At 44.0% G+C, this 14,142-nt stretch overlaps 1 protein-coding gene across 1 annotated transcript in view; it reads left to right on the top strand.

Annotated features, from left to right (window-relative positions):
• Window positions 1-11,862, top strand: part of LOC124595375 (probable actin-related protein 2/3 complex subunit 2) — a 59,476-nt gene extending 47,614 nt beyond the window's left edge. The window contains exon 7 of the mRNA XM_047134092.1: window positions 9,259-11,862. Within this exon, the coding sequence (XP_046990048.1) occupies window positions 9,259-9,286 (28 nt within the window). The 3' untranslated portion in view covers window positions 9,287-11,862. The remainder of the gene's footprint in view (window positions 1-9,258) is intronic.
• The last annotated feature ends 2,280 nt before the right edge of the window (window positions 11,863-14,142 follow it).

Raw genomic sequence — 14,142 nt, 5'->3', positions numbered from 1 at the left:
GTCCCACACCTGACCCCTTGATGGTGGGGGGCACTAAACCTCCTGTTGCTCCTGCTCCATCTACTTCAGGAGCAACACCCCCCCAACCATCGGGGACATCAGTCCCCCCTTCCCAGCCGGAGAAGCGTAAGGCTTCTTCGGCTACTCTCGTAAGGAAGGGGTCCCTTGGGGACCTCCCTTCGCACGTTCCGACCGGTTCCATAGCCGACAGCCACAAGTGGCTCAAACAACCGCCAGGCCCTGGTCGTCGGGACACACGGTCGTCGTCTGTCCCTGAGACTGACCCAGTGACGCCCTCCCAGCCTGAACCACCCAAGGCGCAGCGCGAGAAGCAGAAGAAGAAGAAACTCCCCAAGGCTACCGACATTGCGGTGGCACCCATTCCACCGCTTCCTACAAGCTCTGCGTCTGAGGATGAGGTGGAGATCCTGGCGTCCGCTGAGGACGTGGATCTCGCCAGTCCCTCGGACGCATTGACTGGCTGTCGTACAGGTGGTGACTCAGTAGCAGCAGGGGCCCTGGAGGCATAATCTGCCTCCCCAGTCCCTTCACGCCTTTCCCATCTATGGCCAATACCATCCTCCAGTGGAACTGCAGCGGTTTCTTCAACCATCTAGCTGAGCTCCGCCAACTTATCAGCCTTCATCCTTTCCTTTGCATTGCTCTGCAGGAAACTTGGTTTCCAGCAACGCGAACCCCCGCCCTCCGTGGCTATCGGGGTTATTTTAAGAACCGGGCAGCTTATGAAAGGGTGTCTGGTGGCGTCTGCATATATGTCCTTAACTCTCTTCACAGCGAGTTTGTACCTCTACAAACAGCTTTAGAGGCTGTTGCTGTTCGGGTGTGGACGCCACAGGCTATTACCGTCTGCAGTATTTACCTTCCACCGGATGGTGCTGTCGCGCAGCGTGTCCTGGCTGCTCTGATAGCCCAGCTGCCGCCACCTTTCTTGTTGCTGGGCGATTTCAATGCCCACAACCCTCTCTGGGGTGGGACTGTCTCCGATGACCGCGGTCGGGCCGTGGAGCATGTGTTGGCTCAGCTCGACCTTAGCCTCTTGAACACCGGTGCTCCCACGCATTTCAGTGTGGCCCATGGCTCGTTCTCGGCCATCGATCTCTCTCTTTGCAGCCCTGGACTTGTCCCATCCCTCCACTGGAGAGTGCATCCTGACCTGTGTGGTAGTGACCATTTTCCCATCTATTTGTCACTGCCCCAGTGTCATTCTTCTGGGCACTTTCCCCGCTGGGCTCTCCACAGGGCTGACTGGCCAGCTTTTACTTCCGCTGCAACCATTGAGTCTCCCCCACAGGGTGACATTGACGAGGTGGTCCGTGTTTTAACCATGTCCGTCATTTCAGCGGCCGAGGCTGCCATCCCCCGTTCTTCTGGCCACCCTCGGAGGAGGGCTGTACCTTGGTGGTCGCCGGAGGTTGCTGAGGCTATTCGCGACCGTCGGCGGGCTCTCCAGCGTCATAGGCGGCACCCGTCTCTTGAGACCCTCATCACCTTTAAGAGGCTCCGTGCCTTCGCCCATCGTCTTATTGCACGGCATAAGCAGGAGTGCTGGGAGAGGTATGTCTCATCCTTGGGCTCCCATGTCTCCCCCTCGCTCGTGTGGTCCCGGATCCGACTGATTTACGGATACCAGACCCCTATGGGCGTCCCTGGGCTCTCCTTGGACGGCGCTGTCTGCACGGACGCTGCCGCCATTGCTGAACAGCTTGCCGCACACTTTGCTCAGAGCTCTGCGACTGCATCCTATCCCCCCGCCTTTCGCTCTCTAAAGGAGCGAGCCGAGCGGACGCCGTTCTCATTCCACACGCGTCGTTCTGAAAAATACAATGCTCCTTTCAGCGAGAGGGAATTCCTCGCTGCCCTCGCCGATTGCCCTGATACAGCACCAGGCCCAGACTGCATCCACGCGCAGATGCTGAAGCATCTCTCCAGGGACTGCCGGAGACACATCCTCACCATCTTTAACCGCATCTGGAGCGAGGGCGTGTTCCCGTCGCAATGGCGAGAGGGTCTTATTGTCCCCATCTTGAAGCCCGGTGCGGACCCACTGGTGGTGGACAGCTATCGTCCCATTACCCTCACCAACGTTTTGTGCAAATTGCTCGAACGTATGGTGGGGCGGCGTTTGTGTTGGGTCCTTGAGTCGCGCGGTCTCCTCGCTCCATCCCAGGGTGGCTTCCGTCGGGGCCGGTCTGCCACGGACAATTTGGTGCGGCTGGAATCTGCTATTCGTACGGCCTTTGCCCAACGTCAGCATCTCGTTGCTGTATTTTTCGATCTGCGGAAGGCGTATGACACCATATGGAGGCATCATATCCTCGCCAAGTTGCATGAGTGGGGTCTTCGTGGTCGACTCCCGGCTTTTCTTCAAAGCTGTTTATTGCGCCGCCCTTTCCGGGTGCAAGTCGGTGCCACCTCTAGTTCCTCTTATATACAGGAAAATGGGGTCCCGCAGGGCTCGGTGTTGAGCGTCTCCTTATTTCTAGTGGCCATTAATGGCCTGGCTGCAGCCGTGGGGTCGTCGGTGTCTCCTTCTTTGTATGCCGACGACTTCTGCATCTCATTTAGCTCCACGACTACGGGAGTCGCCGAACGCAGGCTGCAAGTCGCCGTTCGCAAGGCAGCATCATGGGCTCTGACTCATGGTTTTCAGTTCTCTGCAGCCAAGACTCGAGTTATGCACTTCTGCAGGCGTCGGACGGTCCACCCTCATCCTGAACTTTACCTCGACGGCCACCTGCTTGACGTGGTGGACACTTGCCGCTTCTTGGGACTCGTGTTTGATGCCCGCCTCACATGGGTTCCTCATGTTACTCAGCTGAAGCAAAAATGCTGGCGGCACCTCAACGCCCTCCGCTGCCTTAGCCACACGTCTTGGGGTGCAGATCGCAGCACGCTGCTGCGATTGTACAGAGCCCTTGTGCAGTCCCGGCTTGATTATGGGAGCCTGGCCTATGGGTCTGCGTCACCCTCAGTGTTGAAATTGTTAGACCCCATACACCACTGTGGGGTTCGGCTTGCCACTGGCGCTTTTCGCACTAGCCCCGTGGATAGTCTACTGGTGGAGGCCGGGGTTCCCCCGCTGCGGATTCGCCGCCATCGTCTGCTCGCCGACTATGCTGTCCAAGTGCATTGCTCGCCAGGCCATCCCAATCGTCGCCTGCTTTTCCCTGCCATGGTCCTCCATCTGCCCGAACGGCGACCTAGGTCTGGGCTTTCCGTAGCTGTCCGCGTCCGGTCCCTGCTGTCGGAACTGGGGTCATTCCCTCTTCTGCCTCCCTTCCGGGTCCGTACCCCTACGCCTCCCTGGTGTTTGTCCCGGCCGTCTGTCCGTCTGGATTTGGCACAGGGACCTAAGGACTCGGTTCCGCCTGTGGCCCTCCGTCGCCGTTTTCTTGCGCTCCTCGCCTCATTTCCGGGCTGTGAGCCTGTCTACACTGATGGTTCCCTGGTTGATGGTCGCACTGCCTACGCTTTTGCTCACGCTGCCCATGTTGAGCATCGCTCCTTGCCGGCTGGCTGCAGTATTTTTACTGCAGAGCTGGTGGCCATCTTGCGCGCTCTTGAGCATATGCGTTTCTGCTCAGGTAGGTCCATCGTCATCTGCAGTGACTCCCTGAGCAGCCTTCAGGCCATCGACCGCTGCTATCCCTCTTCTCCTCTGGTGTCCTCTATTCAGGAGTCTGTTTCCGCCATTGCCCGCTGCTCTGGTCGTTCGGTGGTCTTGGTTTGGACGCCAGGTCATGTTGGCATCCCGGGGAACGAACGTGTTGACAGGATGGCCAAAGGGGCGATCGACGCCCCAGCTTTTTAGATCGGCCTCACAGCTCGCGACCTGCAGCTGGTGTTGTGCCGTAAGGTGCTTGGGGTGTGGTCTGTTGAGTGGCGTGGCACGACAGCCCCAAATAAACTGCGGGCTGTCAAGGAGACGACCGATGTGTGGCGCTCCTCCCTGCGGTCTTCTCGCAGGGAGTCTGTTATCCTGTGTCAGCTCCGCATCGGCCATACATACCTGACGCACAGCCATCTTTTGCGTCAGGAGGATCCCCCCCTGTGTCGGTGTGGGTCCCGGCTGACGGTCGCCCACGTTTTATTGGAGGTCCCCGACTGCGCGCCCTTCGGCAGTCTTTTAATCTCCCGGGCACCTTGCCTTTTATTTTATGCGACAATGCCTCCATGGCTGACAGTGTTTTACATTTTATCCGTGCTAGTCCTTTTTATGGCTCCATTTAGAGTGGTCCTGCAACTTTCCCTTTGTGTGTCTCTTGTCCTCGAGTCTCTCATATTTGGTTGCAGATTTTAGTGTGTAGTCGGTTGGTTGACTCTTCCCCTTTTTTGTTGTCGTGGTCAGTCAACCAGTCTCCGGTCATCTTCTTTTGTTCTGTTTCCTTTTGTCTGGTGTCTTCGTGTCTGTAGTGTTCCTTACCGCATTTGTGTTCTTTTAGGGCCTGGGGGGGAGTCTCCTTCCCCTTGGGGTTTTACCTGCTTCGTGCATTTCTCTCTCGCCTTTTTATTTGGAATGTGGAACTGATGACCTTAGCTGTTTAGTCCCCACTAAACATCCCAACAACCAGCACCATTACAGAGCCTCCACCAGCTTGAACAGTCCTCTGCTGACATGCAGGGTCTGTGGATTCATGAGGTTGTTTGCTTACCCATACACATCCGTCTGCTCAATACAATTTGAAACGAGGCTTGTCCGACCAGGCAACATTTTTCCAGTCATCAGCAGTCGAATGTCTGTGCTGACGAGCCCAAGCGAGGCATAAAGCTTTGTGCCATGCAGCCATCAAGGGTACGCATGTGGGCTTTCAGTTCTGAAAGCCCATATCAGTGATGTTTCATTGAAAGGTTCACATGCTGTCATTTGTTGATGGCCCAGCTTTGAAACATGTAGCAATTTGCGGAAGGGTTGCACTTCTATCACGTTGAAAGATTTTCTTCAGTCGTCATTGGTCCCATTCTTGCAGGCTCTTTTTGCAGCCCCACCGATGTCGGAGATTTAAAGTTTTACTGGATTCCTGATATTTATGGTACACTCGTGAAACGGTCGTATGGGAAAATCCCCACTTTTTCGCTACCTCAGAGATGCTGTGTCCCATTGCTCATGCACCAGCCATTACACCGCATTCAGACTCTCAAGTCTTCATCACCTGCCATTGTAGCAGCAGTAACCAATCTAACAACTGCACCAGACACTTGTTGTCTTATATATCTGTTGCCAACTGCAGCACTTTAGTCTGCCAGTTTACATATCTCTGTATTTGAATACGTATGCCTATACCAGTTTCTTTGGCACTTCAGTGTACTTCCATCCTTCAACTCTCATTACTCAATCCCATTTGGTATATTTATCCTGTCTACTCGCCTCATTGGCTCTTGTCTGTGTGGTTGGAGTGTCCATTTTTTCCCTCTGCCTTGTCAACTATATTCTAATGTAATTTTTTTTTTTTTTTTTTTAATGGCTCTTCTGTTCTTCCCATTTGATTCAATTTCTTTTATACTCCTCTCTAGCGTCCTTGCCATTTAGACTTAACTATTGTCTCTGTGGTAACTGTTAGGTAAAAACTTAATTTTTTACTGTCACTTCCTTAAAATAGCTTATATGTGTTATAGTGACTTATCATTTGTGTCCCAGTTTATTGCCCTATTGTTACACTTACTTACTTACTTACTTACTTACTTACTGACTGGCATTACAGACCTTGTAAAACCTTGGCCTCCTTTGTCACCTGCCTCTATTCTTCACTGTCCATCATTTTTCTTTTCCAATTCCTGACTCCCATTGCTCCTCCATACCTTCAAGCCACCTTTTCCTGGGTTTTTTCTCCTTCTCCATTTGGGCTTCTCTATAAACACTTTATTAACAGTTTGAGTTTCTGGCATTCTCTGTACATGTCCAGCCCATCTTATTCTTCCTTACTTGATTTTCATTACAATATTCATCTGTCCAAAAAGTGTCTGTAGTTCTGTGTTTGTCCTTATTTCCAACTTCGTTCCTCTCCCATTGCCATAAATATCTTTCTCAAAATCTTCATTTTTCCATCTCAGTAACCAGCCTTCCTCCCTTGTGGTCACCACCCAGCTTTCTGATCCATACATTCTGCAAGAAGCAACAACATTGGTTTCCACTAGCTATCCTTTCTCAAATTTCTTCTGGTGTTATCATCTTCTGGTATTATCAGGCCTAGGTATTCCACTCTTTGGTACTCTTTCCCATTTATTTTTATTGCAGTGTCTCCTCTGTTCCCACTAGGATCTCTCATCATCGTATTCTTTGTTTTACCTATATCCGTTTCCATTCTGGACTTCTACACTGCTCCTTCCAATGCATCATCATTACCCTACAAGGCTCTGATATTCCTTGCAATTAATGGGATGTCATCAGCATATACCACCACCTCTGCCCCCCTAGCTTTGTTGGCATTTGCCAAATTACCTTCTCTAGCACTAAGTTAAAGAGGAGCACAGAGATCACAATTTCCTGCTGCAGCCCCCTCCCCACAAGGAATTCTACTGACAACTCTTGCACTATTCTAATCTTGCAAACTGTTGCTTTCATTGTCATTCAGTCAACTTCCCTAATTTTAGTGGGATTCTAAAATCCTTCATAGTTTATAGAATCTCATCCCTGTCTAGGCTGTCATATGTTTGTTTAAAGTAAACGTGCAACTGATGCAGCTGCTTGTCATTCATAAATATTCTCTCACACTCATCTGAATAAAAATAGCTGGTCTGTTGTGGATCTATTTTTCCTAAATCCAGCCTGATAATCTCCCAGTATCATTTCCATCTGGTATCATAGCTGAGAAGCTAAAATCTTACTAAACACCCTACATGTTGTATCTAAGAAAGTAATTCCATGGTAAGTACTGCACTCTGCCCAGTCATCTTTCTTATGTAATGGGCAGCTTATTCCCATGCTCCATTCCTTAGGAATTTCTTCCTTTATCCATATTTCCTTTATTAATTTACTACCAGCTGCCTCCTCCTTTCCCCCATGTTTTAATAATTTGGCCTCTATGTTGTGTTCTCCTGCTGCTTAGTTATTCTTTAAGTTTTTAATTGCATTCTTCACTTCCTCTAATTCTGATGGTTTGGCTTCCTGCGTCTTCGCATTTGCCTCTAATTCCAATTCTGAGTTCAGTTCCTCCTCTTGTTCATTCAAGGTTTCCTCTCTCTCTCTCTCTCTCTCTCTCTCTCTCTCTTTGCTCTCTGTTCGCTGACCCTGTTCCATGAAGTAACTCAGCAAAATACTCTTGCCAACTTCCCGAACTTCGCTTTTATCTCCAATGAGGTTTCCACCCTTATCCTTTTAAGACTGCTCTCAGTTGGAACCCTCTCTTCATTGCTCTAGATCTTTCATAGAATTTTCATTTCTATTTATTGTCCCTCATTTAGTCCAACTACTCTATCTTCCTACTCTCATACTTCCTACTCTCATACTTCCTTTCCTTCACCCTAAAGAATGTATCTTCTCTTTTGCCCTTCTCTCTATAGTCTTCTACTACTGGTGTTGTCCTCTCCTCTCCCCCCCACCCCCAGTTCATTTCTCTCTTGGATTGTCAGTGAGCATTCCTCATCAAGCCATTTCACTGCTCTTTGGTATTCTGCCCTCTCCAGTACTTCTTCTGCGGCTATACTGGTGGCTGTTTTTGCTGTCCTCCATATAGTTTCCAAATACCCGTCCATCCATGAACTCATTCTTGTCTTCATAATCTCTTCTAATTTCTTTTTGTACTCTTCCTGCTTTTCTTTGATTTAGATTTTTTGTTTATTGTATCCTCCCCCCCCCCCCCCCCCCACACACACACACACACACACACACACACACACTCTTTTTGTTTCTTGCCATTCTGTAGACTCTCTATACCTGATCCGCACTAACAGTAAGTAATAATCTGTGTCTCCATCTTTCGTTGGATGCCGTGTGCCTTTTGTCATCTCCTTACCATTGATGAAGTCTGTCAGCATTAGTGTTATCATCAGTGACTTCATCCTAACTTTATTTTCCTGTTGTTTTGCTATACACTTCTTCTTCTCCAGTTTTCACTTTCAAATCCGTAAGTATTGTTTTTGCATCATGCCTTTGCACTTTGGTCATTTTGTCCTCCAGTTTGGAGTAAAATGCATCCTTCTCATCTTCATTTGATTCCTATGTTAGGTGCAGAGGCACACATCATCGTAATATTGAAAAAAATTGTCCTAACTCTTAAAGAACACAACCTGTTGCTAACTGCTTTGAAACTAATTATATTTGGCTTCATTGAGCTATGTATAAGAAAGCCAATACAATGATGGTCTGTATTCCACTCACTATCCTGCAGAATATATTTCTCCAATGTGATTGCTCCCTGTCTTTTCCATTTTATTTATTGTAGCACAGCTATTTTTATTCTATTCTTACCCATTTCCTTGCTGATTTCTCACAATTTGTTTGGTCTCTCTTCAGTTTTGTCACATTCCAGATGGGTATCATGATATCCATATTCCTTCTTGTTAACCTTTTTCTTTGCTGTGTCATCATCTTGTAATCCATATCCTTCCTAGTTCAGTGTTTGGTATCTGCAATAATATTACGAGATGGGATTGTTTGACCCACACCCAACCCTGAACCTGGAGAAGTAGGATTTTTTCCTTGGGAGTTTATTCCCCTAGAGAGGTTGGCTTCCTTTCACTTATAAAGTCTCCTTTACCCTACCTAAGACATGATTCATCTGATCCTCTTTCGAGGCTTGCTGGCTTGGGTAACGCTGCCATTAGCTATGTTTCCACTGGCAGAGCCCTTGACTGGAGCATGCAAACCCTCCTGCCTGGCACTGAAGGTGCCTTCGATAAGGCTGCGTCTTGTGGTAGATGCGACACTGTTACGCGTGTGCTGTAATTTTCTACTTTGTCTTTCTCCACCTTCTTCCACCGTATCGGATTTTGTCTAGAACAAATTTTGAGTCAATTTATTGCATTTTTTTGTATGCAATTCTGTCATTGTTACAGTATCTGCTACAGACATTGCCTTAACATGTGTTTGTATAGGACATAAAGGCCACATTTATTGTTTAGTTTTATAACTTTCCTTTGGCATAGAAAATCTCTCTGTCTCTCTCTCTCTCTCTCGTGTGTGTGTGTGTGTGTGTGTGTGTGTGTGTGTGTGTGTGTGAGAGAGAGAGAGAGAGAGAGAGAGAGAGAGAGAGAGATTTAACTATATATTTTCTCTTACCATTGTGTTCTTTTCTTTTGCAGTGGACGGTCTTTTATTAGGAAAGAATGATTCACCATGAAACATAGTGCATTCAAAATCATGGCTTTTTCATCTGTGCAAAGGCTTCAAGGAAACGCTCATTTATATTGCACAGTGTCTGTGCAGAGAAGCCTTGTTCAGTGTTTGTCATTGATAGACTGCTGAAACATTAATGAACTTGTACATTATGAAAATTGGCTGGTGCTACTGCTACTGCAGCATCCCATCCCAGTTATTTGGTCACTACTCAAGGGGCAGCCTCCTCTTAAGTCGTATTCAATCTCTTGTGTCAAAAACGATAAGTTTATATCGGATAGTTCAGAATTTTGAGAACAGAAGTCAGCCTTATGGAAGAAAGAAACAAGGCGACATTTATTATCTTAGTATTGGAGTATTATGTCAATATCTGTCAGTCAATATTGTTTTATTTTATTAATTTAATTTTTCTACATCGTGTTTCATCATTTATAAACATTTTTCTTCTGTGGCTGTGTTTTTAGACACTGAACAGAAATCGAGAACAAAACATTTTGGAATAAAAATGTGAATTTAATGATTGGTACATATTGCTAGGTAGTATGCTATCATTTTATCAGTCAAGGGAGTCTGATTTCATACTTTATTTCCCTTTTTTGTTAAGCTTATTTATTGTTTAATGTGGTTTTAAGAACAGTCAAAAACATTAAGTGTGTTTCATTTTTTTGTAACAATGACCTACTAATTTTTATTGTTATATTTTGCAACTGTGAGTAGCAATGCCAGATGTCAGCTTTTCATTTTTTTTAACAGCAAATGAATGGAAGAGTATATTACTTATATTGTGAATGTGAGCCAGTATACAAATCAGTAGTGCCTTATCTGGGGACAAGATATCAGTCACAGAATATTATAATCCATAAGTATCCATACCCAGTGCTTCAACTCATGTTCCTTTCAAATATTAATAAATACTTCAGTTCGTTATTGCTGTTGACATTGCTTCACTTAAGGTTTTGAGGTTAGTGAAGGAAAAAAATATGATTTCATTGCCACAGTGTGTAAGGGCCTTTCAGTTACGCATGTAAAGCAGCATTCTTGATAGCTGTATATACTTGATTACATTTGTTAGAATTCAGTTAATGCATCATATCATTTTACCTTTATTTGTGTTTAACCAGGAGTGACTACACTGTATAAACATTTATCAATACAATGGCTGCATTTTTATGACCTAATTGGTCTAGATTTTTGTTTCATACTTTCATTGACTTGTAAGAGTATGGTATAAAAGATGTAATTACAGATCAGTCTAGTGTAAATGAGGTAATGAGTCCTAGTGAGTTTGGGCAGCATTTCGAATTCACTAATTTCACTAAACTAATTTAGAAGTACTTGCAGGTGCTATCTAGCTGTTTACTGCTGCACCCAACTGATTTGTTATAAACTTTCTGTCCTTGGTATACAATGCAACAATGCAATGCTCCAATTCTAAGGTAATTACAGTACTTTTATAGAACTCATTTACATTTTGCTCATGAGAGTTCCAACTTTATGCCTAATACCGTCTCAAAGCTTTGTTGTACACAGTGACAAAAGATTAGGGAACAAAGCTGATGTTAATTGTTGAATAACTTTTTTAAATCTTGTGAATATTGTAATTAAACTCAATATGATTGATTGATTATAAACATGTAAAAATAATGCAATAACAGTGCATGTGAAAGTTGTTATAGTAGTGGAACTATAAAGTGAAAACCACTACCTCAGACTGTGTGAGGAAATCTAGTATCGTGAAACACATTTGCAGTTTTTACGTCTGTGAAATATGAGACATGATTAATAGTTCCTGTGCATGGCCAGCACAGTGTTGTGAAGTGTATTGTGAGATACGATGTTCGAGGTGCCGTACATGTGTGATAATTTGATGTGGTATGCCTAGAAGTACGAAGGTTCCACAGAAAACAGATTATTATAACTTAATCTTCGTGGCGGGTTTGTTGTGATTTCAGTGATTTATTTTGGTCTGAAGCACAAGTTAAAAAAAAAAAAAGATGGAGGAAGCGTTCAATGAGCTTTTATTTTAGAATTTTATATTTTTATTTCTTTAAGTAAATAACATGCCACATGTAGAAGTTCCATTTTTTGGCAGGAAAGTGATGTGATTTATTTATAACTGCTCATGTTAATATTTATAATTAAGTTATAAATTAAAAACATATCAACAGTAATTTTTCAGACGTTGTATTATAAATGATTAATGTTACTTGCACAGCTCTCTTCTGTGTCTCAAAAGATAATTTTATATTTTAAATGTCTCATTTATATTCGTTGTTTTCCTTGTTACCTTTGTTAATCAGATATTCAATTTTGAAGCGGCCAGAAAACTTACTTGCTGTACAGTTGCAGCAAGGGGAGCATATCTGGCCAGTGATATGCAAATCTTATTTTTTCTGCTGCATCGTGTTTGTCAGTGCAAACTTGGATACTTAACAGTAATTTTTCTGTACAATTCCAATTTATGTCGTTGTTTTTTATTATGATTATAAATATAATATGCATTAAAAATAACAGAAGTTAGATTTGTTATGTAATTTACTTTTATTAATACAGACATTGTCTTCCTTAAATCCTGTTTTACTTCTTGGTAGTAGATTGAAGAAAAACCTTTCAAGACATCCAATGTCCTGCATTTTCATAATTATTTACCACTGAACATTGCAGCATTTGTATGTTCACAAAAGATTAAGACTGCCTGATAAACCAGAATTCAAATTTGAAATCAGGTTTCTGTGAGAAATACTCTACAAAGTGAGTTATTTGATCATACCTCAAAGAGTAAGTGACGTTATCAGCACGTTGTTACTCCCCCTTTGTCTCAAACTCAACACAGAGGTCAACTGTTAGAGTAGTACCATTACGAAGACAAGATGATGTCTTAAGTGCAGGCAGATAATTTTAGCCCGACTCAGTCATCCTATCAAATGTTCTGTGTTGTCACTATACATATTTTCACTTAGAAAAAAATAAAAAAACTGTACTTTAATGATTTCCCAGAAAAAACACTCTGCATTCAGTGAAAAAAAAATACATTAATATTTTCATTTGTCATATTAATGAGGAAGGAGCTTTGGAGACAGCAGGACATCACGAGAGTAATTTAAACTGCAAAAATGCTGTGGAGTAGTTGGGGGGGGGGGGGGGGGGATTCTAGTTTACTGGTAAGTAACATCCACTGTGGCAATTAGACTGAAAAGACATGTAAGGTGAAATGAATGGTGAAGCTGTGAATTCTAGGCAGAAAGTGCAATTATACGAGGGTAGACTTTGTCAATGTTGCAGAGAGATATTGTTACTTTAAACTTAATGTCATCCTGGTAGTCATATTTATGATGTCATTTAGGTAACATGTATAGCTGCTCAGCTCCATTTCATATTAAATTTCCTAAAAATATATGTAATATTTGTAAAAATTTGACATAGTGCTGAATAATTTCAACCATTACATTCCTAGAATAATACTGTATGCGGATAAATCAGAAAATCTGTTCCAGTGGAAGACTAGGCTGCTACTTTTTACCTCCAACTAGCTTAGCAAAAAGGGGGATAAAACAATAGTAAAGAATTACAGATCCATCTTGTTATTACCAGGTGCTTTAAAAATTGAGATCATCATGAAAAATGAAACCTATGAAAACATGTTACAGAAAAAAATCTTAGTGGCTAACAAATCAGATTTTAAACATTTGTCACGCGAATTTTCTTTGACTTAAGATATACTAGAATCAAAATAAATCAGAAATTATTCCCATTGAGAATTTGTGACCAAGTTACACATTTGTTGTGTAAGTCATGATATTGTCTTACTAAAGTTAAATTGTTATGAAATAGTAGATACTGCAAGTTCATAGTTTTTATCTTGCCTGTACAACGGAAACAGTGTGCGCATGTTCTCGGATAGTCGCATTACAATAGGCACTCCACATTTGCAAGAATCAGGTCTGGTGTACTGCAGAGTGCCATTATGAGTCATCTGTTGTATCATTCATAAAGAAAAGAAAGTTCCATCTGCAGTGTCAAAAGATGAAAATGTTTGCCAGTGATGCATACAGGGAGGTCCATTGATCGGGACCTGGCCAAATATCTCGCGAAATAAGCACAAACGAAAATATTACAAACAACGAAACTTGTCTAGCTTGAAGGGGGAAACCAGATGGCGCTATGGTTGGCCCGCTAGATGGCGCTGCCGTAGGTCAAACGGATATAGGAACCCCCATTTTTTATTACATATTTGTGTAGTACATAAAGAAATATGAATGTTTTAGTTGGACCACTTTTTTTCGCTTTGTGATAGATGGCGCTGTAATAGTTACAAACATATGAGTACGTGGTATCATGTAACATTCTGCCAGTGTGGACGGTATTTGCTTCATGATACATTACCCGTGTTAAAATGGACCATTTACCAATTGCGGAAAAGGTCGATATCGTGTTGATGTATGGCTATTTTGATCAAAATGCCCAATGGGCATTTGCTATGTATGCTGCTTGGTATCCTGTACAACATCACCCAAGTGTCCGGACCATTCATTGGATTGTTATGTTATTTAAGGAAAGAGGAAGTGCTCAGCCACATGTGATATGTCAACCATGACCTGCAACAAATGATGATGCCCAAGTAGGTGTTTTAGCTGCTGTCGCGGCTAATCCGCACATCAATAGCAGACAAATTGCGTGTGAATCGGAAATCTCAAAAACGTCGGTGTTGAGAATGCTACATCAACATCGATTGCACCCGTACCATATTTCTATGCACCAAGAATTGCATGGCGACGACTCTGAACGTCGTGTACAGTTCTGCCACTGGGCACAAGAGAAATTATGGGACGATGACAGATTTTCTGCTCGCT

The sequence above is a fragment of the Schistocerca americana genome, chromosome 2, assembly GCF_021461395.2.
Source record: "Schistocerca americana isolate TAMUIC-IGC-003095 chromosome 2, iqSchAmer2.1, whole genome shotgun sequence".
Classification (NCBI taxonomy): domain Eukaryota; kingdom Metazoa; phylum Arthropoda; class Insecta; order Orthoptera; family Acrididae; genus Schistocerca; species Schistocerca americana.
This window is presented reverse-complemented; position numbering and strand designations above follow the sequence as displayed.